The sequence below is a fragment of the Mchenga conophoros genome, linkage group LG18 (genome assembly GCF_057382185.1).
Source record: "Mchenga conophoros isolate Kocher_MC1m ecotype Shallow Benthic linkage group LG18, M_conophoros_male_GT1.1, whole genome shotgun sequence".
NCBI classification, from domain to species: domain Eukaryota; kingdom Metazoa; phylum Chordata; class Actinopteri; order Cichliformes; family Cichlidae; genus Mchenga; species Mchenga conophoros.
Genome location: NC_140543.1, coordinates 16287152 through 16310500, shown reverse-complemented (window position 1 = coordinate 16310500; position 23349 = coordinate 16287152). Strand labels below are relative to the sequence as shown.

At 40.0% G+C, this 23349-nt stretch overlaps 2 protein-coding genes and 1 pseudogene across 3 annotated transcripts; all 3 read left to right on the top strand.

The window, feature by feature from the left end:
* Positions 1-1841: 1841 nt before the first annotated feature.
* Positions 1842-3312, top strand: LOC146553484 (aquaporin-1-like). Its single transcript, XM_085254805.1, has 4 exons — positions 1842-2311; positions 2565-2723; positions 2904-2984; positions 3088-3312. The coding sequence occupies exons 1-4, from the start codon at positions 1949-1951 to the stop codon at positions 3253-3255; spliced, it is 771 nt and encodes a 256-aa protein (XP_085110931.1). The 5' UTR covers positions 1842-1948; the 3' UTR covers positions 3256-3312.
* A 133-nt stretch (positions 3313-3445) lies between these two features.
* LOC146553483 (aquaporin-1-like) lies at positions 3446-5428 on the top strand (annotated as a pseudogene). Its single transcript, XR_014889536.1, has 4 exons — positions 3446-3812; positions 3922-4080; positions 4951-5031; positions 5132-5428. The product of XR_014889536.1 is annotated as an aquaporin-1-like (transcript).
* A 4957-nt stretch (positions 5429-10385) lies between these two features.
* Positions 10386-23343, top strand: thoc1 (THO complex 1). Its single transcript, XM_085253887.1, has 21 exons — positions 10386-10476; positions 10696-10769; positions 10912-10972; positions 11078-11147; positions 11716-11834; positions 11928-11976; positions 12061-12156; positions 12311-12393; positions 12467-12540; positions 12649-12757; positions 12859-12993; positions 13491-13591; positions 13699-13765; positions 19883-19933; positions 20057-20127; positions 20271-20366; positions 20536-20601; positions 20690-20773; positions 20936-21083; positions 21190-21274; positions 22929-23343. The coding sequence occupies exons 1-21, from the start codon at positions 10429-10431 to the stop codon at positions 23204-23206; spliced, it is 1965 nt and encodes a 654-aa protein (XP_085110013.1). The 5' UTR covers positions 10386-10428; the 3' UTR covers positions 23207-23343.
* Positions 23344-23349: the final 6 nt, after the last annotated feature.

Here is a 23349-nt window from a genome sequence, read left to right as displayed (position 1 = left end):
CGTGTGCCAAAAGATAAAGTGCTGATCTTTAAGGAAATAAAATATGGTCTGCAAGCACAGAGCTTAAAGAACAAGAAATGATAACCTCCTGTACCAACATTTGCATTTACTTCAGTTCATTACATCTTAAAATGCTATCACGTGTTATTAGGGCTGTTCGATATAACAATATATATCGGATGACGATATAAAAACATTTATCGTTTCATTTTATGCTATCGTTTGTTTCGTGGTGTCGCAAAATAAACTGTTTACGGCAATATTTTTTCATTATTTTGATGGTCACTGTAGTGGCTATATTAATTTCTTAAAGTTCTCTCTTTCTCTTATATTTAATATAACCACACTATAGACAGACAAGCGTTTGTTTTTATGCGTTGTCGTTAGCAACAACGACGGTAAAAACACCGTGTGTCCGCTTGTTCCACATAAACCTTTCACAATAAAGCTCAAGATCCTGTTGAGACTTTTCAAAATAAACTGAATCACTGAAAGAGTATGCAGAGTGTTTACAAATGAGAAGCAAAAATGAGCCGTCAGTTGCTAAAAAATAAACCTTAGACTCAAACGTTAGAACAGGCTTTTCCCCGCAGCACGCCATGCAATAAATACTCACAAAGAAAACGGCGGCCGTTACAACTTATGTCTAAAAATGTATCGTTTCGTGCATCGGTTAAAACACTCGACTCCAGGTACGCGACGCCCAGCTGGAAACACTTCACGCAAGTCGAGCTGCCCGAGAGTCACAGATTTTACAAAAAATGCTACATTTTTGTGATTTATATCGTTATCGGACGATAGATGTCTTAATGTCGGGATATGAGATTTTGGACATATCGCACAGCCCTATATTAAATGCCATGTCATCCCAGTCATTCTAGCATCTTTCCTGGGTGAACATTCTTTATAGTCAAAACACATGTTAATGCTATCTCAGGCAGATTTTTTTTTTTTTTTAAGAAAAGAAAAAAGAAAACTTGATTTTTAATGAAGTCAACATTAAAAACAGAAGAATCAATCAGAGTGATGTGCAAGTAAAAAAAAACAAAAAACATTTGTTTGATGAAGAAAAATGCTGCCCAAGTAAAATGTGATTCTATGGAGGGCTTCTCATCTTTCTTTCAAAGATGAAGACAAGAAGCAGTGTGACCCTTTAACCTGCCAGCTCTTTCACACAGAAAAGCTGAACAAGGGGCTGGTTTCCTTGTCGTGAATTCAAAAGCTCCCATTTCCTTCACAGTGGCAAATGACAGATGTTAACTTCAAAGCACCGTGCCCCTGCTCAGAATAAAACAAGTAGACTGAAAGATGGGGAAACCATTTAGCATGGCAGTAGCACCTACACCCTCCAGCCTATTTATTCTCTCCTTAGCGCTCCATCATCTTTTCTTGTATTTCTTTTAAAATTATCAGTCACTAGACATTTGAAAGAGTTTGTTTTGAATTTTTAATTATATTATTGTATTAATGCAGTAATGTATTTAAATGAAAATTTTAAAATGACTCAAACCTGGATAAAATTATAATCTCCAAGCTGCCCCTTACTGCATGTGATATTTTTGTACTAATTGATACATTTTGCTTATTTAAACACTTTCTTTGTATTTCCATCAGATCCATTCAATTCCATTCAAAGTCCTGTCTTTTGAGCTGCTGTTGTGGTTTGCCGTCTTAAATGAGAAACGTAGCATCTCCTTCAGTAACACTAGAAAAGCAATGAGCAGAGCAGGAGACCTGGAGGTCACGCTCACTGGGTGAAGCCCACATCTCTCAGCTGCTTCTAATTAGGCCTGATTTGTTAAAGGCACACACCTGATAAATGCCTGTGAATGTCACTCACAATTTCAGGTGGCTCACTGGTGGAGCAAAATTTGAGTTGCCAGATTCTGTAGCACGCAGGTGCTCCTTTGAAAGCTGTCTGTTATCACTGGACGTTATCTGAGTAGCCATGTCAGAGATTAAGTCGTGGTCGTTTTGGAGGGCAGTTCTGGCGGAGTTCTTGGGAATGATCATCTTTATTTTCATGGGCCTCTCTGCTGCAGTAGGAGATCCAAATGATTTCAACCTTGATCGTGAGATCAAAGTGGCATTTGCCTTCGGCCTGGCCATCGCCACGCTAGCCGAGTGCATAGGTCACATTAGCGGTGCACACCTGAATCCTGCCGTCACCCTGGGCCTGGTGACCAGCTGTCGTATAAGTATTCTCAGAGCCCTCTTCTACATGTTGGCTCAGATGTTGGGGGCAGTGGTTGGCAGTGCCATTGTGTATGGTATCAGGGCAGAACATGTTGATTCACTTGGAGTTAATGAGGTAAGGTGGAGTCCATGATTTTCCTAAATAATATTAGCCTTAAATGATATTTGCTACTTGGACTAAGTGGCATTCAAAGAATTGCCTTCAGCCTTGCTCGAGTGATAATTTTAACTCAGGTCTGTTTGTAGTCTTAATGTCACATTTTAACTGTTTGTAGCAGTCATGCGAAATGATGAGCATCATGCTTAAAATAATGGAAGCACTGTAGGGTATAAAAATCCTCTAATCCCATTGGTATTATCATTTCTAGCTAAATGGTATCAGCCCAGCTCAAGGTTTTGGCATGGAGTTCATGCTCACTCTGCAGCTGGTTCTGTGCTTGGTGGCACTCCATGACAAAAGACGTGACATTGGCGGATTTGCACCTCTGGCATATGGCTTCTCTGTAACGCTTGGACATCTTGCTGGGGTGAGTACATGAAAACATTCATTTATTTCCCATGTCATTAATTTGGCAGATGGTTTCTCCATCTTGCAGAAGCCAACACAATAGATTGGCTCAGAGTGAATTGGCTGTACATCAGCCTTTCATGTAATCAGCTGATGTACAGCCAGGCAGGCAAGTGGTGTTTTCCTCTATGGGTTGCAGATCTCCTACACGGGATGCGGGATCAATCCAGCTCGATCCTTTGGACCTGCAGTTGTACAGAAGGCGTTCAATGATCACTGGGTATGTATTGGTGACACACGAGCTGAAAATGTGACCTTTTTCTAAGTCACTGGGCTTACAAGTCATTCAGATTGTAACTGATGTGGTTTCTTTGGTTTTTCAGGTGTACTGGGCTGGACCGATGAGTGCTGGAGTGGTGGCAGCGCTTCTGTATAATTATGTGCTGGCACCCAGTGACGAGAGCTTCAAAGAAAAAACTAAAATCTTGCTCTGCTGGGCCCCGGAACAGGAACGTGAAACAGAGCCCCTGCTGGAGGATGTTGTAGAATAATCAAAGGAGCCAGTCTGAAAACAAATTCTGCTATATCAAATAAAAAGAGAAAAGCTACACTTGTCTTTCTGGTGTTACATGAAATCTTGCACAGCACAACATCTTCCTGTTTTGTCATTTCCCCTCCCCTCTCCACAAACTATAAATAGTGACGCATATACATGTTTTAACAGATTCTTAAGGGGTAAAGATGACAGAAGTAAAGAGTTGGGCATTTTGGAGGGCTGTGGCTGCAGAGTTTGTTGGTATGTTACTGTTCATACTTATTGGCCTATCCTCTATTGTTGGAATAGGTCTGGGCAATGATAAAAATCAGATGATTGCTCAGGAAATAAAGGTCTCGTTGGCCTTTGCACTAGCCATTGCCACACTGGCTCAGTTTGGGGCACATCAGTGGAGCACACTTGAACCCTGCGGTCACCCTGGGCCTCCTGGTCAACTGCCAGATCAGTGCACTCAGATGTGCGTTCTACATCCTCGCTCAAATGCTTGGGGCAATTGCAGCCAGCGCCGTTGTGAATGGATATAAGCCTGGAGAGTCTCTTGGTGTTAATGCGGTAAGAGGTTGCACTCGTCGTTTTGGTTTTCACACAACATAAACCAGCACATTCAGTCTAATCAAGCCTAACTCTAGTTGGACTAATGGGCAGTAATTGTCTTTTGCAGCTAAATGTCAGTGTAGGAGCAGGTTTTGCCATCGAATTCTTTGCCACCCTTCAGCTGGTTCTGTGTATCATAGCAGTGACTGACAAGCGAAGGACTGATGTTACAGGCTCTGCACCCTTGGCTATTGGGCTGTCGGTGGGACTTGGGCATTTAACAGCTGTAAGTGAATCGCAATCAAAATCTGTATGAATTTTTATATGAGTAGCAGTCAGCTGATTGCAATCCATCCTCCTGAAATCTGTCATCTTAGAAGGATCAGGCACATGTGCATTCATTTTATATAAAACTGCTCAGAGCAGAGCATTAAAGGGTATTATTTAATATCAAGTTGAGGGTGAATAAATCGCTAAATAGCAACTGTTTGTCAAAGCATACCTGAACCTTTTTGCACTATTTAAGCATCTTGATCATTTTTAAAGCAGCTTTGTTGTTGTAAATCAAATATCCTGTACAGTTAGCGTTGGTGGGTGTCACAGTTTCTCTCAATTTACGATTCAAGATTTTCCCTACACTATGTTACCCAATTCTGCAGAGTATTTCTATGTGCGTCAGGGTGGTGTGGCAGGGGTTCGGCAAATCACAGTTTCAAAGGCGGCTACACAAGTGTCACATTGAGTCGAACACAGCAACATATGTCGACTTTAATAAAAGTCTGCCAATAACCGTTTTAAATAGTGTTTGCCTGGAAACATAACAGATGCAGATAAACAAGTCAGCGCCTTGGTTTTTGGTGCAAAAAGTAGTTCAATGAAGCTTCTTGGGCTGTTAACAGTTTTCAATATCTTTGTGATTTAATACACAGTTTTAAAAAAAAAAGTTTATTGCGGTAAATCCGGCACATCTAAAACTCATTTTCTGTAGAGCTACTGCATTTCTTATGCATTTTATAAAAAGATATATGCAAGATTAGCCCCCTACCATCGTCTTTGTGTATGGATAAGATATTCCCATTCTAAATTATAACAAAAATTATTCCATCACATGAGTGTATTTACTTATAAATGATATGCTTTGTTTTTACATTTACAGATAAGTTTCACTGGATGTGGCATCAACCCTGCTCGTTCCTTTGGGCCGGCTTTGATACTGGGCAAAATGAAAAACCACTGGGTAGCCGTTTATCAAAACGCCTTTTATCCAAAAAAAAGAGCAATTTTCCTTATCCATTTCATTTTGTCAAAGATAAAACTCATTTCTGCTTTCGTTCCAGGTGTACTGGCTGGCACCGATGTGTGGTGGCATAGCGGCATCTCTTATCTATGATTTCCTTCTGTATCCACAAACACGCAACTTTAGTAGTCGCATTGGCATCCTGGTTCACGGTCCACAAGAAGAATATGTGGAGATAAATGGAGAGGAAAACAATAGTCCGGGGCCAAGTCACTGGCCAAAACAGTGAACAATGTGAAATTTTAGCTTTTCTATCTGTCAGCATTTTATTTATTTTTTTACTATACTTTAAAAAGGCCATCAGTTTTATTCTTATTTTGCAGTGTGTGTCTTCACAATCGCCTGTTCTATGTGTTGTTTGAACAATGACTCCTTTAATAAAGATGCTTTTTAGTCAAGTTTCTCTGTGTATTCATATTCATACAGTTTGGTACTGGACAAATTTCAAACTGAGGTCAGTGCATCCTCATTTGTTATATGTATTCACCAGAATAACGCAGTGTATGTTTACATCCCGCTGGCCTCATCAGTGCTTCCTTTACAATGCATTCCAATCTGTATACATAATTTAGGTTTTTGGCAACAATCCCAAAATCATCTCGTTGCACCCGTGAAACAACACAAGGATGTGGATCAGTTAATTGCACATACAAGCACGTTAAAATTCCTCGCAGCTTGATTAGATAACATGTGGCCATAATGGAGATTTCCTGTTTTGCCTGTGTCATAAGAATGTCCTTTCTCCATCTGTGCATGCGCCCCTCTCACATCCCATTTTTTATGGCTCGTAAATATTTGGTGGTCCCCACACCCTGGGCTAATCATTGAATAACCATCATATGACTTTAAACCCCACAGGTGAATGTTTCCCAACAGGAACCCCGTAATGTGGGGGCAGTCAGCCAAAGTTGTATAAATATATGTGTGAATTATTGTAAGCTTAAAATCCAGTCTGGATGACTGATGCGTTTGGATGCACATCCCCTCGTTTCTTGCTCCGTGTTGGATGATCATTAACAAAGTGTCCCTGTCCCAAATAATTTTACAATGCCATGCGAAGTGGTAAAGCACTTGGCAGGTGAAAGCCATGATGGAAAATCACTACCATGATGATTACAAGACAACATACTTAATGCAGCATAATGCATGATTTCAATAAACTCAAATGCTGGCGTCACAAGCGAAGGGGAAATAGCTACACAAGCTGCATAGACTGCAAAAGTAATTGTATTTCATTAGATTTAAATGCAAATACCAGAACAATCAGATAAAAAATATTTATCTGTATTCAGTATGTGGTCGATGGCCTTCCTCACTATAAATAGTAGTTAATACTATTCTTCTACATAATGTATACGAGAGCAACCACATTCATTTTTCGTGAAGCTTGTATCGTGCATCAGTGGAAAACTCCCTTGATGGGTTTGTCTCCTTTGTATGACATGATGGCACTTCTTCACATTTTTCTTTTTTATGGTCAAATCGCAGAGGCTAGTCACATGACCACAGCTAGTCAAAAATCTCCTTCCTTTGTGTGCTTAACCTCGGGGGTCAGAGCATTGTGTTTAGCCTCTTGTTTTGAAGTTTGTCCCCAAAAACACAGACAAAGCTCTTTTTGTTGCCCCTCAGGCATTTCTGTCTGAAAGTGTTCTGCAAATTATTTGGCTCCCATGTTGCCCCGATTATTCTTGGCATTGGCGAGCATTCAGCAGACCTCTAATTATATTTATCTAGACAAAATAAACAACAGAGACAGAATGTCTGACCTGGTTTAAACTGATTTCAGAGTGCAAAATGAATATTCAGCCCAAAAGCACCCAGAGAAAACCATCATTTTATAAAATTCCTTCAAACAATTTCAATGTGATGCCCTTCACTTGCAATACAGACATGAAATATGCAATTTGAGTGCTCAAGTAGAGTAGAAAAACACTATATAAGAACTGGTCCATTACTATTACCAATAAATGTAAAAGTGTTTATAGGTTATTAGTTTAGTCTGAGTGTGTCTTTTAAAGTAACTTTCACAAAGATCAGGAAACATTTAGAAACCTACAAATTCAAGTGTTCACAAGCTTTCTTGTCACTAACTAAGTGCTGGTCAGTTTGTGAAGCTTGTAGATTAGGTTGCCGGATTCTAATCTTCAAGCGAAGAATTTCTTACCAGTGCTTTCTGCTTTTTTGGCAAACATTCAAAAAAAAACACAGCTGTGTCAGAAAGTGGGTGTTTCTGTGAGAGGGAGTGGAAAGGGGTTGCAGTTAGATATCTGGGGAACTGTGCACAGAAGCCTGTGTGAGAAACAAGGTGCCAATGAAAACTGCAGAGGAGCACACTTCTCACTTCCCCTTTTCATGACCAGTACGACAACGCAGTGATTAAAATGATCCCTCAGCTCTTTCTACGTGACACTGCTGGCCTACATTTTCACAGCTTTTTAGTGTTTTTTCCAAACATCAGCACAACAATCGTAGAACCAGTTAACAGACATCATAACAACAGGGTTTTGTCGAAGCGAGTGGCTGGTCCCGCATCTACAGAACTCCATAAGTTTAGAGTCTTTGGCATGTAAATAGGCATGTAAGACGAGAGATCAACACAGGACACAGTGTTCATGCAACTTGAAATGAACGAAATGAAGGCAGAAGAAATTCACCAAACGCTCGCTGAATGCCCAAGGTGCAGGGGCTTGCTATAGCTCCAAAACAGGGGTGGCTATTAATATTGCCCACCCCTGCTCTATTATATCATCTTTTATTGCACAAACACATTACATTAGATACACATGCATTAACCGGATGCTTATTTTTCTTTATGATATATGTAAATACAGAATAAAATCTGTCTTGTATTTTACGCCACAAAGTAATACTTAAAGCAGCTTCAATCTATGAATAAAACAATGACAGACTGGATCATTAATGACTGACATAACAGCTCACTGTTCTGTGTGACCTTTTGAACAGTAGATCATATCAACGCATTCAAGTCCCGCAGCCCAGTAGTTGCAATGTCAATTGTATGGCCACAACACACGGAAATGTTCCTTCACAAAGACACACATGCACAAAACACATCAGCATGACTGCAGTGACCTCCGTTAGGTACTCATTAACACTGAATGCCAAACCTGAACACACTGGCCTGTCCCTGACCTGAACTCTAACTACGCAGGACGTCTACAATAGAATTTTAATTTCAGTACCACCTCTATGCTTCAGGTATAGAAATTAGGGTAAAAAAACACTAAAGGGACTTTGACCAGGAGAGAGTGAATGTCAAACATATAGGCTAAGAGCACACACATATACACATGCACCTTATGGTCCGTGTATGCAAATGGAAACTGATCTTTTAAAGGGTCCAATTTAGAAATTTAAATGGATTTACAAAGTTTAAAAACTTCATTGAAGTTTTTATTATTTTATTATTTTATTTTATTATTATTTTATTATTTTCATGCACATATAAAAGTATAAAGCATGTTTGTTGTTCTTGACAAATTTATTTGAGTCATACGGAGAAAAATAATATTGTACTTTAGACCTCAAATCTCTTCATCTGATGGTTTTATGCATTTCTAGACTCACTGTGATCTGTAATGGACATGCAATAAGACATACTGTTGAATCTGAACTTATTTTATTTTATCCAACCGCTTCAACATGTTTTCTAAATAGATGGTCTAACAAATTGGAACTTTTGCTTACTTGAATTAAAGGCGCGTTGTTATGCAATTGTTTTACTGCTCTGGCCCATTTGAGATCAAATTGCCTTGACACCCCCCCTGCTTTTAACTGCAACGTGGGACTAAATGGTATGAAACACTGCCACCTTCTGGACTAACTTGGGTTAACCCACATGGCTATACTGAGGGCAATCTGTGACACAAAGATTAAACACATACACCAAAAAAATGTCTTTCTATTCCAGATTCTGAGGAATCACAAAAAGTGGTTTCCACTAATCTCCATGGCATATGCACTCTTCAGATATAGTTTTCAAATAATGTTGTGCATTGGAAAAGTTGAACTCACCATCCTGCTTTTTTCCTAAACTAATACTAATGTAGACTTATTTAGACTCTTTTGTAAAGGGGCTTTGGGTTTCTTGAAAGGCAGTGTATAAATCTAAGCTATTATTTTTAATGTCTGCATACACAGTTTGAAAGTGGAGAGAATAACTGAACGTTGTTCAGTCACAGTGGGTACGGTCAGAGGTTTTGTTTGTACCATACTTGCACCCAACAATGCTACAGCAAGGCTCATGTGTTCATTAGGGTTTGCAGTGGATTTGCAAAACCCTTCAGTTCGAGCCAAAAAGATGACACATTTTCATCAGTGCAACAGCTTTTTTCATGGCTTCTTAAAGCAAAAGGGGTGCCCAGGTCGCCCAACAATCCACCAGCTGCCTAATACCACACAGAAGGACATGCACCCAGAGATGTTTCTGCATTGTGCCACTTTTAGTAGGAATCTAGTCTGAGCAAAAGGACGAAAAGGTTTTCATCCTTTTGCTCAGACTAGATTCATGAAGAAACAGATAAAGTGTATATTACAAGGTAAATTTTCTATTTCATCTGGAATTTTGCATTCAGCAAGAAATATTAAATTATTTCTTTCATACATTTTGGTTTTGATATGACATTTAAGAAAGTCACATATCTCCCCATCACATCTTCATGCCCACTTTAGCATATGTGCATGAAATTCAATAGCTAGTCTTTCATGGTTACTAGGCCTTTTTGTAGTGGCCAGTACTGACACATATTGCCTTTGCTTTCAAGCATGTAGAGGGTAAACCACCTTATATGTTTTCAGTTTTCTTCATAGCACAGAAAAGTTCATATAAATGTGAAAAAAAATAATCGAAAATGTAGAAAAAAGATCAAATCAGAGGAGACAAATAAATGAAAGTTTGAAAGGAGAAAAGGGAAAGGCCAGAGGAGAACTTTTTACATACTCAGTGTATGCATGAGATTCATGTGAACAGCCTATGTTATCTTCATCTGGTTATGTTCTCCAAAGGCTCCTGGACCTCCATTATTTCTTAAGTCCTTGTTATGACTCTCATGCACACTAAAAAGTGTTAGTTTACCAACTAGGCAAATATGATGTACTGACTGTGAGGAAAATATTTTAAAATTACACCATTACCATAATAATTTGCATGATACGACTGCAATTGTTTTTAATGGTGGAAAGTGCGCTGGAGACATAAATTTTTACATGGCACCTTGACTGTAATTAATTTTAAATCCTGCACCGCTCTCGACCTTTTCCCACGCTCAAAGAAACCGGAACAACTTTATCGGCACTTCCGGTTTCCAAAAAGAGACGATGTCGCCGTCTTCATTTAATTTTGTCGACGCTAAAGACAAATTTACGGTAAGAAAACACAGAACCTCAGCAACTTATAAATATATGTGCAGTCATATATTTTAGATTACAGTTGAAATCCTAGCCTGGGTTTGTTAATGTAGCATGTCGCATGTTGTTACTATAGCAGGTAACAGATGAAGCTAAGCTAACGCAGATGCTAACCAACGATGTCGTTTGTTTCATAAATGTTTCTTCTTCGTCTTCTTCTTCTTCACACAATCTCAGGCGTCTGCCGTCCAGGCTTTGACTGGAAAAAGCATCAAACCTTTGATCAGTATTTTTAACCAGATCCCCGGCAAGTAAGTGAAGTTGTTAGTTCTTGCTAACTTATTGTAATGTAATTACTTATTGTATTGTAATCATTTCTGTTGGCTATTATAACCTATAATAATGGAGGAAGGGATGCAACCTTACTGATCGCTTGTTTTTCTCATGTTACAGTGAGGCGGAAAAGAAGACAACCCTCGATCAGGCTCTGAGGGGAGTTCTTGGTGATCTGATTGTAAGAAATGCTTTTTGTTTGTTTGTTTCTAGTACGCGTTTGTTCGATTTTAAAAAAATGAAATTACCCTCAAAATCCTCAAACGATATCTTCAAATGTTTCCAGGTTGAGCAGAAGGCGAGGTGTGATGACTACCTAGCTCTCATTTACCTGAGCATTGATGGCGTTACAGAAGGTATGTTACTCATCTAGGGGTCTCATAAGTAGATCCAGGTGATACACTGATTTTTAGGATTTAAAAAAAATGAATAGCTTATTCCTTTTGTGCCAGGGAACAAAACCTGTACCATAAATAAAAACAAAAACACTTTTGGATTAGTCTTTTAGCTCTTTAGTTCTTTATCTTTGAACATTCAGCCAGTGCAAAAATCTGTGACACAGCATATGAACATCAGCCACTGCCTTGTGAATGCCAAGTTATTTCCCATTAGTCTCATAGCATACATCACTCAAAATGAGCACATAGTAGCATGTGGCTGATATATGTATACCATACTTTTATAGCCAAAGAAAATCCTTTTTGGACATATATGTGTGAGAAATCCCTATTGCACATCTACTGAGGCGATTTGGCAGGTCTGTTATGCTGTGGGGGGTGTTTACAGATATGCTTCTGATCCACTTGCCCCTTTTTATTTATGAAAAGCATGCATTTTGTAAGCAGACTGCTCGGGTAATCTTCTGTAAGTCTTAGAGACAATGTGTCATGTATGAAGAAACTTAAGACTTGTGTTCCACTGCAGGTATCTGTTCTGCTACGACCCCTTTCGTCCTGCTGGGAGACGTGCTGGACTGTCTTCCTTTGGACCTGTGTGACAAAATCTTCTCTTTTGTCGAAGAGAACGTCTCCACCTGGAAATCGGTAAATAAATTCCAGCTGTTGAGTAAAGCCCCCGACAAATTTGCCCTGCGTTGATCACATGTTTACCAAAGCTGTGCTCTATTTTTCTCACAGAACTCCTTTTACACTGCAGGGAAGAATTATTTATTGAGGATGTGCAATGGTAAAGAGCTTATCTCATCATTCTGTGACATATGAAGCTTTTTATCTTTAAAATGCAGAGCAGTGTATTTTCCTGTCTGTGTAGATCTCTTAAGGAGGCTGTCCAAATCACAGAACACAGTTTTCTGCGGGCGAATCCAGCTCTTTCTGGCACGTCTCTTCCCTCTGTCTGAAAAATCAGGTAAGAACAGCAGTATTTTATCATTATAAATAAATAAACCAACACAAGCCTTTTGAAGATGAGGAGGTTTGCAATCATTCATGGCACTCTGTCAACTGCATTCACAGCTTCTCTGATCGAGTGATTGTTCTTTTTTATTTTGTTTGCTTTCCAGGCCTAAATCTCCAGAGCCAGTTTAATCTAGACAATATAACAGTGTTCAACAAAAATGAACAAGAAAGCACTCTCGGCCAGAAGGTAAAGATCTGATTCTGAGCACTTTAGAAGTAATCAAAAACTGTGAATGTTAAATGTGTTACTGTGTTTATAGCACACAGAAGAAAAGGAGGATGGTATGGAAGTGGAGGAAGGAGAAATGGGGGAGGATGATGGCCCTGCACCGAGGTAAGTTAAAGGCTTTCTCAAGAATAAATCACAAGGTTTGTTTCTTTTGTTTATTTGTTGAAGTAAACATTTTGATCGGCCCTTTATCTGGTTTAATTGTTATTGCAGCTCCATTCCAATCGACTACAACCTGTACAGAAAGTTCTGGACACTGCAGGACTACTTCAGAAATCCAGTGCAGTGTTACGATAAATTCTCATGGATGACATTCCTTAAGGTAATGCACCTTACCGCAGATGCCTTTCCTCCTCATTTTTAAGATGGCAAGTATCCAAGTAGATGATTAAAAGTCAACGATCACTCTTTTGTCCTACGCAGTTCTCAGATGAGACTCTAGCGGTATTCAAAAGCTATAAGCTGGATGACATGCAGGCCTCTAAGAGGAAGCTGGAAGAGCTGAGAGCATCAAGTGGAGAACATGTTTACTTTGCCAAGTTCCTCACAAGTGAGAAGGTGAGAAGACTTCATTTTAAATTTCCATGCTACACTTAGTTTGTAAACCTCAAAGTTCTGGACCAAAACAGAGCACTGGGTAGGAGGAGGAAAACGGTAACGGCTGCCAGCTGTTTGCCTCTAAACAAAACTATCATCAAATATTAACACATGTTGATAAGGTTTTGTTGCCTTTGGAGTTCTACAGTGAGTTATTGTAAGTTTGAGTAACATTAGTCATATCTTCACTTGTCAAACACACGTAGGATAAAACATAGACACAAACAAATGTTGAAATGGCTAACAACGTGTGGCGCTCTGACAACGTTTGTTCCCTCACTGCTGCACTGCAGGCTCCATATCCATGGCATTTACTGCTTGTTTTGCTCATGCTGTGTCATTTGCTTTACGTTTCTGAGTTTGCTGTATTTATCTACATGTCGCTGATCTCCATTAAATATTTGTAAAGATCGGAGTTGCACATTACCTCACTTTGTTTCTTTCGTCTTTATCTCCAGCTGATGGACTTGCAGCTCAGCGACAGCAACTTCAGGCGGCACATACTGCTGCAGTACCTCATCCTCTTCCAGTACCTGAAGGGTCAGGTCAAGTTCAAAAGGTGAGCAGTGTCTCAGTGCTGACCTCGTAAATAAACTTTGTCTGATAAAGTATTGGTTATTCTGAAGTCTTATTTGTATTGTTTTTAATATTTTTCTCCTCCTGCAGTTCCAGCTGTGTTCTGAATGATGACCAGGCTGCGTGGATTGAAGAGACAACTAAACTGGTCTATCAGGTGAGTCCTAAGTTATGCTGACACACACAAATGTAAATCTATAAGAAATAAAATGGCCAAACTCTCTATAGAATGAATTTTAATTTTAGTGGAGAAAAAAAAGGTCACCCAACAAACCACCCTGAGGTTTGTGCAACAGTATGCTATATAGGTACCAAAATGTCACAGTATTAACTGGTTGCAACAGGTGGCTGCTCCTCATTGAGCCTGGTTCTCCTGGAGGTTTCTTCCTGTTAAAAGGGAGTTTTTCCTTCCCGCTGTCATCAAGCACTCGCTTATATCAGCTCGTCTGATTGTTCGGAGTTTTCTCTGAATTATTGTTGGGTCTTTACAAAGTAAAGCACCTTCAGGTGATTGTTGTTGTTATTTGGCGCTATTGAATTAAACTGAATTAAATTATTCATGTTGTAAGTTTAGGAGAAAACAAGCAAATTATTCCCAGTTTTCATTTTTATTTTAACAAATATCAAGTTCATTTTCAGATAAGTATTGAATCAAACAAACAAATAACCCTGTGTGTGTCTATGTTCATGTGTGGGCTTGTCTGTATGTGCAGTTGTGTTTATGTGTCTGACACTGGTACTAATCTGTGTGGAGCTTCATGAATCAGAGGTGGATAGCACATTTAAACGTGTGTGTGTGTGTGTGTGTGTGTGTGTGTGTGTGTGTGTGTGTGTGTGTGTGTGTGTGTGTGTTAATTTGAATACCTCCCAGATTGTTTGTTGTATGTTGTTTATATATTCTTGGGATTATAGCTCAGTTTGTGAGCTAAAATCCCTGTGTGGGACAGGCAAAAGAGACACAGCACGTTCATTTCACAACTGACATTTAGTTTAGTTTTGTTTTGTTTTTTATCACAGCGGGTAGAACAAAAACAAAGGGAGTTTGCACTCAAGCATGAAAGGTGACAGCCGAGTCCACCCAGTTTTGCCTGCAAGCATGTGATCCCAGATATTGTAAACATTAGCCACATTGTTTTGGGGGCATTGTCATTCAGAAATGAAACCAACACACTGGGTCTTCAGTTTGCTCTTGCAGCCAGCAGCAGAACATTTGGCATGATTTCCTCATATCTGACTTGTTTTCATTCTTGAGAGGAAATGACTCTGGGAAACTGCAGCTGTTCATTTGGAATTTAAAGTGTTGCCCCTGTGTTCATTCCCAAATGCATTTTTTTTTTTCTACTATTGGGTCCGCTGTCTGCAACAAACCATTTCAGCTTCCTGTAGGCTGGCCTCTTTTTAAGCCAGTTTTCTTGTTTTTATCCCTCTCTGCCTTGATTAGACTTAATTTTCCTTTTTGATAAAGTTTGTAGTTGGGGGCTGGATCAGGTGACCCTGAATCCTCTTTAAGTTATGCGGAAATAGGCTTAGGCTTCCCATGATGCACTGTTTCTTTTTCACTTACCTAGTGCTATATAAGCACCTCTGTGTTTATACACTACTCTGCATTTCCACAGTGTGTTTTGTCCTGTCTTCATTCCCCCACCCCTAAAGAGTGGCAGCCTGGTTCTGCTGGAGGTTTCTTCCTGTTAAAAAGGAGTTTTTCCTTCCCACTGTTGCCAAGTACTTGCTCATACAGTTGGTGATTGTTGGGGTTTTCTGTGTTATTGTCGGCTCAGTGTCTTACAATATAAAGCACCTTGAGGCAACTGTTGTCATTTGGCCCCACTGAAGCCTTGAGCTTTTTGCTCGCAAGAATTACTGGTGTGAAGTTAGTATTTAAACTTTGGCCACGTTTAATACGCATGCACCACTGTTACAATATATGTATATACCGTATTTCCCGGACTACAAAGCGCACCTGAATATTAGCCGCACAAGCTAAAATCAGGGGAAAATCCTGTTTTGTACATACATTAGCCGCACCTGACTAAAAGCCGCAGGTGTTTCAATGTTGACTTATCATATGTAAGAGAATATGCACAAAGGGAATTGTCAGGAAAGAGATGGCTGTTTGGGGACACACCCCTTTTATTAATATTTTGAAAAACAAGTTATGGGTACATATTTGCATAACTTTTTAGGTATATGTACAAGTACCGGTAATTACAAGTACGAAACATGTACTGTGCTTCATAAATGAGTAACAAATGTAGTACATAACAATAACCTACAGCACACCAGAAAAATAGATTCGGACTACCTTTTAGGCTCAGGTGCAGTGACACGGCTTTAACAAGAAGAAAAGTCAGTCATTCACCATCTTTCTCTTCTTCCTGCGCACTAAAACCACCAAAGTCCTCTTCTCCAGTGTCGGAAACAAACAGGTTCAGAATGGCTTCGTCATCCACTCTCAGCTCCTTTCCTTCGTTGTCACTTTCAAAACCAAAGAAATCCTCATTGTCAGTGTCAGAGTCAAACACCCTCAGAAGGGCCGTGGCGGTGTCCTCCTCTCCATCATGCAGCAGTCCAGCCTAGGGTTGCAAAGGGGCGTAAAATTTCCGGTAAATTTCCGAAAAGTTTCTGGTAAATTTCCATGGTAAGTTAAGCTTGGGAATTTTGGAAATATTCCATATTGGAAACTTTCCATGGAAATAATGGGAATTATGGAAATTAATGGGAATTTAGGAGAACTAACTGGGAATATATTATTTCCAAGCATAAATATAAACAGAAATCATAAGAAAACCTCCATGCAAAATGTTTTCAACAGATATTTCAACAGATTTATTTGTAAGTACAGTAGAATAGAACACGTTTCAATAACTTGTTTCATGGATGAATAAAAACAGAAATGTTGAGTTCAATATTACCATCCCCTAACCCCGCTCATTCAAAAATGCCCCCTGTCCAAAAATCTCCGCAAAGTCCCATTCAAAAGGTTAAATGAAAAATGTCACTTATCCTCCAAAACGTCCCATTAAACATGCAAATCTTCCTTCAAGCAATCCTCTTTTCTCATTTTTGCTCAGTCAATAGACTCTTCCTGGACCTCATCATCATCCAACAACATGTCCACTTCCTCAGCATCCAACTCTGAGTCTTCCTCTTCAGTGTCACTTTCCAGCCTTGTTGAGGATGGCTCTGTGTCAGGCTCAAAGAGCCGTAGGTTTGCCCGAATGCCGACCAGCTTTTCCACTCTCACATTTGTGAGCCTGTTGCGAACCTTTGTGTGGGTGTTGCCAAACAGTGACCAGTTGCGCTCGGAGGTAGCTGATGATGGTGGGATTTGGAAGAGGATGGAGGCTACAGGTGCAAGGGCCTCAGATTCACATAGTCCCTTCCACCAGGTGGCTGCAGATATGTGCTGGCATGACTGCCATATTCCATCCCCTTTCCAAAGGCCTTGCTTTGTTCGATACTTTGCCAAACTGCCTAGAACTTTGCCTTTATCGAGACCCAGGTGGTCAGACATGGCTGTAATGACCGCATAGGCACCGTTGATCTCTTCCCCAGAAAGTATGCCCTTGTCATATTTGGGGTCCAGCATGTATGCTGCTGCATGCACTGGCTGCATGAAGCCAGTGCATGCTCCCTCCACTGTTCCAATGACTTGACCACAGCCGTTTCCTCTGCTTTCAGTAGTGGGGAAGTGGGCAGAATTGTCTGGATTTCCTCTGAGTTCTGCAAAAAGGCACTGGACATCTGACAAGATGGCACCATCCCCATCTATCTTCGCTATTGCTGCTGCAATAGGTTTGAGGATTTTCCGACTGCTAGATACTCATTCCCAGAACACATCATCCAAGATGACCTTCTTGATGTCACTGTCGATGCCTACAGACTGGGATATGGCCATCTCTTGCAGAGATTCCTTTCCCTCCAGAAGGCTGTCAAACATGATAACAACACCACCCCATCGCGTTATGCTGGGAAGCTTCAGTGTAGTACTCTTGTTCTTTTCCTTTTGCTTTGACAGAAATGTAGCGGAAGTTACTTGTTTGCCTTTAACATATTTCAGAACTTGCTTCGCTCTCTTATTCAGAGTGTCCATTGTTTTTAGTGCCATTATGTCTTTTAGGAGAAGATTTAGTGTATGGGCAGCACAGCCAATAGTAGTTATATGAGGGTAGGTCTCCTCCACATGTGCCCAGGCAACCTTCATGTTGGCTGCATTGTCAGTGACCAGTGCAAAAACCTTATCTGGTCCAAGGTCATTGATGATCACTTTTAGCTCATCTGCAATGTATTGGCCTGTGTGTCCGTTTTCCTTTGTTTCTACACTCTTGTAGAACACAGGCTGAGGAGTGGTGATTATGTAGTTAATAATTCCTTGTCCCCTGATATTGGACCATCCATCAGAGATGACTGAAATACAGTCAGCTTGGTCAATGGTCTGTTTCACCTTTGCTTGAACTCGACTGAACTCTTCATCCAGTAGATGAGTAGACAATGCATGTCTGGTTGGGGGAATGTATGCTGGTCGGAGAACATTCAAAAATCTCTTCCAGTACACATTGGATGTCAGCATCAGGGGTGAGCCAGCTGCATAGACTGCACGAGCAAAACACTCATCTGCGTTTTTCTGGCTAGTGTCATCCATAAAATCAAAGAATCCTCTGATGCCAGAGGGACCAGGAGCTGATGAGTGGGTATCTGACTCTGATACAGCTGAAACAGATTCATTTTCCCCTTGAGTGGAACTCCTGGCTGCTGCATGTGTTGGGCCTTGAGGAATTTTTTTGCACTTTGCAATGTGCTGCTGCATTTTTGTGGCATTCTTCACGTACGTCTTATCACAATACTTACACATATATACAGATTTCCCTTGTACATTAGCTGGTGTAAAATGTCTCCACACATCAGATAGCGCACATGGCATTTTTCTGTAAAATAAAACAAGAGCTTGTAAAAATGCTAATGCAATGCAAGAGATCGTAATAATACAATTGCAATATGATAATAAACAGATATAAATAGTAAGGCTAGCTAAACAACTGGAATGATCTTCAAAACAAAACAGCCAAATGAGGAAGCTAGCATCTTCTTTATGTTATACTAGCTATGGCTTATTTAGCATCTAACAGATGCTAGTATTTTATTTAGCATCTTATCAGATTGCTATCTACCAGATTAATACATTTTATGTGATATTCACAATTTAAACATTTAATGAATATATTTTCCCATAATATCATCAAAACTTACCTCACTTGTTAAGTCCACAGGCTCAAATGTGTGCCTTCAATACTCTTTGTCCTTCAGGCTCAAAAGTGTGGTCCATGTGTACATGTGATGGAGGCATGCACAGTGCCAGTAGGTGGTCTCAATAGCCATGCAGCAAGCTTGTGCTCTGTACATGTGATTAAGGAATGGTATGGATATTCAAGTGTATTTGAATTGCATTTGTTTGTTTTTGTCAATATTATGCTAAAATATACTTTGCTCAACTATATTTAAGTTCCCTAAGAAGAGCCATCCTTCAATTTTGAAAATTCCCAGTTTATTCCCATAAATTCCCGTTAATTCCCGTTTATTCCCATGGAAAATTTCCATCTTTGAAAATTCCGGGAATTTTGCAACCCTAGTCCAGCCCTTCGAAATCCGTTGGTGATCGTGGATGTTTTCACACTTTTTCACGCTGTCATATTCCACCGGTGGAGTTGAGCATAACTTGCTTTTCGCAGGTTTATCGCCGCTAGTCATCCACGCCTCCCGCTGAACGCGTAACGCTACTTTGAAGTTTGTTTTTCGCGCTACTTGTACGGCACTATGTTTCCTGGCGGATGGACATGTGACCAACATACCACTCTTGAACCCCGATACTGTGTGTCTGATCACATGCCCTTCCTCCAGGCAACGTAGCGCCGTACAACAGCGGAACAAACAAAACAAATCGTCTTACGATATCACAAAAATCATGGATAATCCATAGAAAAGCCACACCTGACTAAAAGCCGCAGGGTTCAAAGCTTGTGCAAAAAGTAGCGGCTTATAGCCCGACAATTACGGTATATGAAAACACTAGGGAAACCCTAATAGGTTCAATCCAAGTGGATGTCACAACAAGCTGTAAATCCTAATTTTCTGTTCTGTGAAGGAAAAAAACAGAAATGGTCCTTTCTCATATTTTGTGCTCACCTACCTACTATGTAAAAAACAAAAAAAAACAAAACGGTGGTGAATCACGACTTTCTGTTATAAATCCCCTTTAATCTGTGCTCTGCTCTTGCAGCTGCTGAGGGAGATTCCTCCTGATGGGGACAAGTTTGCTGCCATGGTTGAGGTAAGCCATGCTTTGGGAATACCAGTATGATTAAATGAAGCTTTTGTTTACGCGCTCACAGCTTGTCAAGTCTTTTGTTCTCTATACACTGGTCCCACTATAAATGTTCATTATCTCTGACAGCACATTCTTAACACAGAGGAGAACTGGAATGCCTGGAAAAACGAAGGATGTCCGAGCTTTGTGAAAGAGAGGTACAGCAGTGTAATGTTTTGAAGTAGCCGTTCCAGATAATCATTTTATTTGATTTAGGGTTTAGTCAGTTTTTACAGCAGCATGGAATGCTGGATAGCATGCCAAAATAACAGGTGGTCCCACTTGTTTGCCTCTTTAACAGAACAGTAGATGACAAGCCCAAAAGACTCACAAGGAAAAGACAAGCTCCAGAAGACTTCCTTGGAAAAGGGCCAGACCGGAAGATTTTTATGGGAAAGTATGTGCTTGAATCTGGGGGTGGGATGGTGGAGTGGTGTGAAGTGTGGTTTGGTTTTTTCGTTGGTCTTAGATTTCTCTCTGTATTGGTGTCCATCCTGCTGAAGTATTGTTGGAAATTTAGTGAAACTGTAAATTTTGGTCATTCAAGCTCTTCTCTTGTTTGCTAGTGATGAGTTGACCCGGCTGTGGAACCTCAATCATGACAACATGGAGGCCTGCAAGTCAGACAGCAGGTTAGAAAAGTCCTGAAATGAGTTCACGTTCGGCTTTTTGTATATACACCCTACATTTGTTATTTTACAACTGCGGCCTTTCTTTCAGAGAGTTCATGCCGTCATTGGATGAATTCTTCGCAGAAGCTATTGAACAGGCCGACCCAGCCAACATGGTCGAGGAGGAGTACAAGTAAGATGGCTTTTACAAAACCTTTCTTAACCATGGAGGGGGAAAATCCACTATTCCATCTCCTACCTGAGACTTATTTTTAATTGTATTTCTTTTATTTACTTTCCATATATTTACTATTTTCCTGATGTCTTTTATGTCTAATCCTGTAACTCCTTGTAGGGTTGTGCGAAATGCAAACTATGGCTGGCGGGCTTTGAGACTGCTGTCCAGGAGAAGTCCACACTTCTTTCAGCCAACAAACCAGAAGTTTAAGAGCCTGGCAGACTACCTCGACAGCATGGTCAGCAAGTTGGCCAAAGAGCTACCAGTAAGGATTTTATTTTATTAAAAAAAAGCAAAAACAAACTGAGTTTCCATAAGTCCATGAACCCATCCTTTTTCTTTCTTTTTTTTTTTTTTCTCCGTTCATGAAGAAGGACATCCCATCTGAAGAAATAAAGACAGGAGAAGAGGATGACGATGATAATGGAGACAATCTGCTCAAAGACAGCAATGACAGTAAGTCATCACATGTTCTGTATTTCACTCTAGATGTTTCTGACTTCACATATGTTTGTGTGTGTCAGCACTTAGACAAGGAAACTATTATTATTATTAGATCATCCAAACGAAGGACCAGTGAGCTTATGTCATGGTGAAGTTCACAAGAATCACTACTCCTCCTATTATTTAGAATTTAATCAGACTTACAGTTAAAGATCAACTAATGTGTCTTCAGCTGTGCTTAAGGTCAAGGTCACCTTTGTTGTTACACAGGTGCAGGAATCACTACACCTTGATTGTCATGATTATAAATTGAGTGTTTGTGTGTATTTAGACACAAATTCTGTCATTGGGTTAATAAAGTTTTAGGTTACATTGGGTTCCCATGAAGAATGATATCACCCAGCATGAGGTTTCTCGATGTTGGTAAATTTTTGCACGCACAAAATGAACGAGAAAGAATCACTTTGGCACACATGTTGCAAACCAGTAGTGTGATGTTAGGAGGTGATGATCAGGATCTTAGTGATCATGATCATGGAGGAAATAGTCCTATTGGTTGGGGACTTCCTGTCACCATTATCAGTGACATGGCCAATGCTATCACATGATTTCATGCTTTTTATTTCATTTCTTTTATTTATTGACCGTGTTGTCATAAATCTCCTGACAATTTCACCTGGTGGAGAATGGTTTTAATTTGCCCCGGATGTGACTGTTTGACTTTTCAGTAGATTTTAATTCTCATTATTTCTCATTCTCGAGCAACTACACGCTTCATATGTTACGCTAACCTGTGGTCGATTGTTGGATTTCAGTGAGGTCAGTGTTCTAAATCAAACAATCAAGATGTGATTGAAGCAGAAGACAAAAATATTCCATCCACTGTAGTTAATGGAGTGAATAGAGGCTCAGATGTAACTGGAGCGGCCCGTTCCCTGGAAGCTGATCACTGAAAGCCTTAATGTAAGAGCCAAAGATTTTTCAATGCAAGTGAAAGAAGCCATCATTAGGATGAAGAGGCAAAATAAATTGTAGCAATTAGTGATGCCTGTTTGAGATCCAGGTATTAAAAACAGTAAATTTAAAATTGTTAGTTTGTCTGATTTAATTTTGAGCCTCGGAGAAAGGGAAGGAGCAAATGGGGGATCATTCATAAAAATAGCTGTTAAACCTCTTGAATTGTAGCTGAAACTCTACTTCAATCACATTTTGATTGACTTTAAACCCACTGTGGTTTCTTTAGAGAGTGAAATTACAAAAATTGTGTCATTGTCCAAGTATCTATGGCCATGACTGTACCAGAAAGAGCAGGTGTTACTGATTTAACTTGTACTACTATATGAAAGTGATATCAATGAGCTAAAATAGAAAATACTGGACTGAAACAGAATTTGCTTCTGTACCTTTCCCCTTAATAACATTGCATATTCAATTTAACTATCAGTATGTTTGCTTTCCCTCTTTCATACGCTTAATTTAAGATGATGAAAGCATGACCCTCAGTTCCAACTTCACACATATTTCCATCTTAATGTCTTTAACCCAACTTGACCTCTGTATTTTACAAGCTCCCACTTCCCACAATGAATTGAGTTTATTGTGTTAGCGCAGTTCCAAGCCTGGAGCAGAGAGCTATTTATGTCCTTCCTATTCCATTTTCTTCAAGGTCCGAGCATTCAGAGCAAACTTGTGACGAACCAGCAGATGGATGACGTAGCAGCCAAACTGGGCGCTCAGTGGAAGAACCTCGCTTCTCATTTTGAGATGAAGGCGGCAGAGTTGCGAGAAATCGAAACGGACAGCGAAGACGTCGACATGCAGGCCAAACTGCTGCTGGTGGCCTGGCAGGACAGAGAGGGAACACAAGCTACTGTGGAGAACCTGGTCGCAGCTCTGAACGCCACAGGTTTCTCCCAGATTGCAGACGGCCTCAGTGAGGCTTAAAATCTGTATTTCCATAACATTGTTCCACTTTTTTCATACAAAAATGTTGAAAACTAGTTTTTATATATCAGATATTGGTTTTCCCCACTGTAGAGATTTCAATAAATGTTTTCGCCTTGTAAAAAGTTTGGTAGCACGTTTGT

Coding starts and splice junctions, on each gene's coding strand:
- LOC146553484 (XM_085254805.1), top strand. CDS start 1,949: ATGTCAGAGATTAAGTCGTGGTCGTTTTGGAGGGCAGTTCTGGCGGAG. Junction 2,724..2,903: donor CGCTTGGACATCTTGCTGGG/GTGAGTACATGA, acceptor TATGGGTTGCAG/ATCTCCTACACGGGATGCGG. Junction 2,985..3,087: donor AGGCGTTCAATGATCACTGG/GTATGTATTGGT, acceptor TTGGTTTTTCAG/GTGTACTGGGCTGGACCGAT.
- thoc1 (XM_085253887.1), top strand. CDS start 10,429: ATGTCGCCGTCTTCATTTAATTTTGTCGACGCTAAAGACAAATTTACG. Junction 12,394..12,466: donor AAAGCACTCTCGGCCAGAAG/GTAAAGATCTGA, acceptor CTGTGTTTATAG/CACACAGAAGAAAAGGAGGA. Junction 20,367..20,535: donor CGGAAGATTTTTATGGGAAA/GTATGTGCTTGA, acceptor CTTGTTTGCTAG/TGATGAGTTGACCCGGCTGT.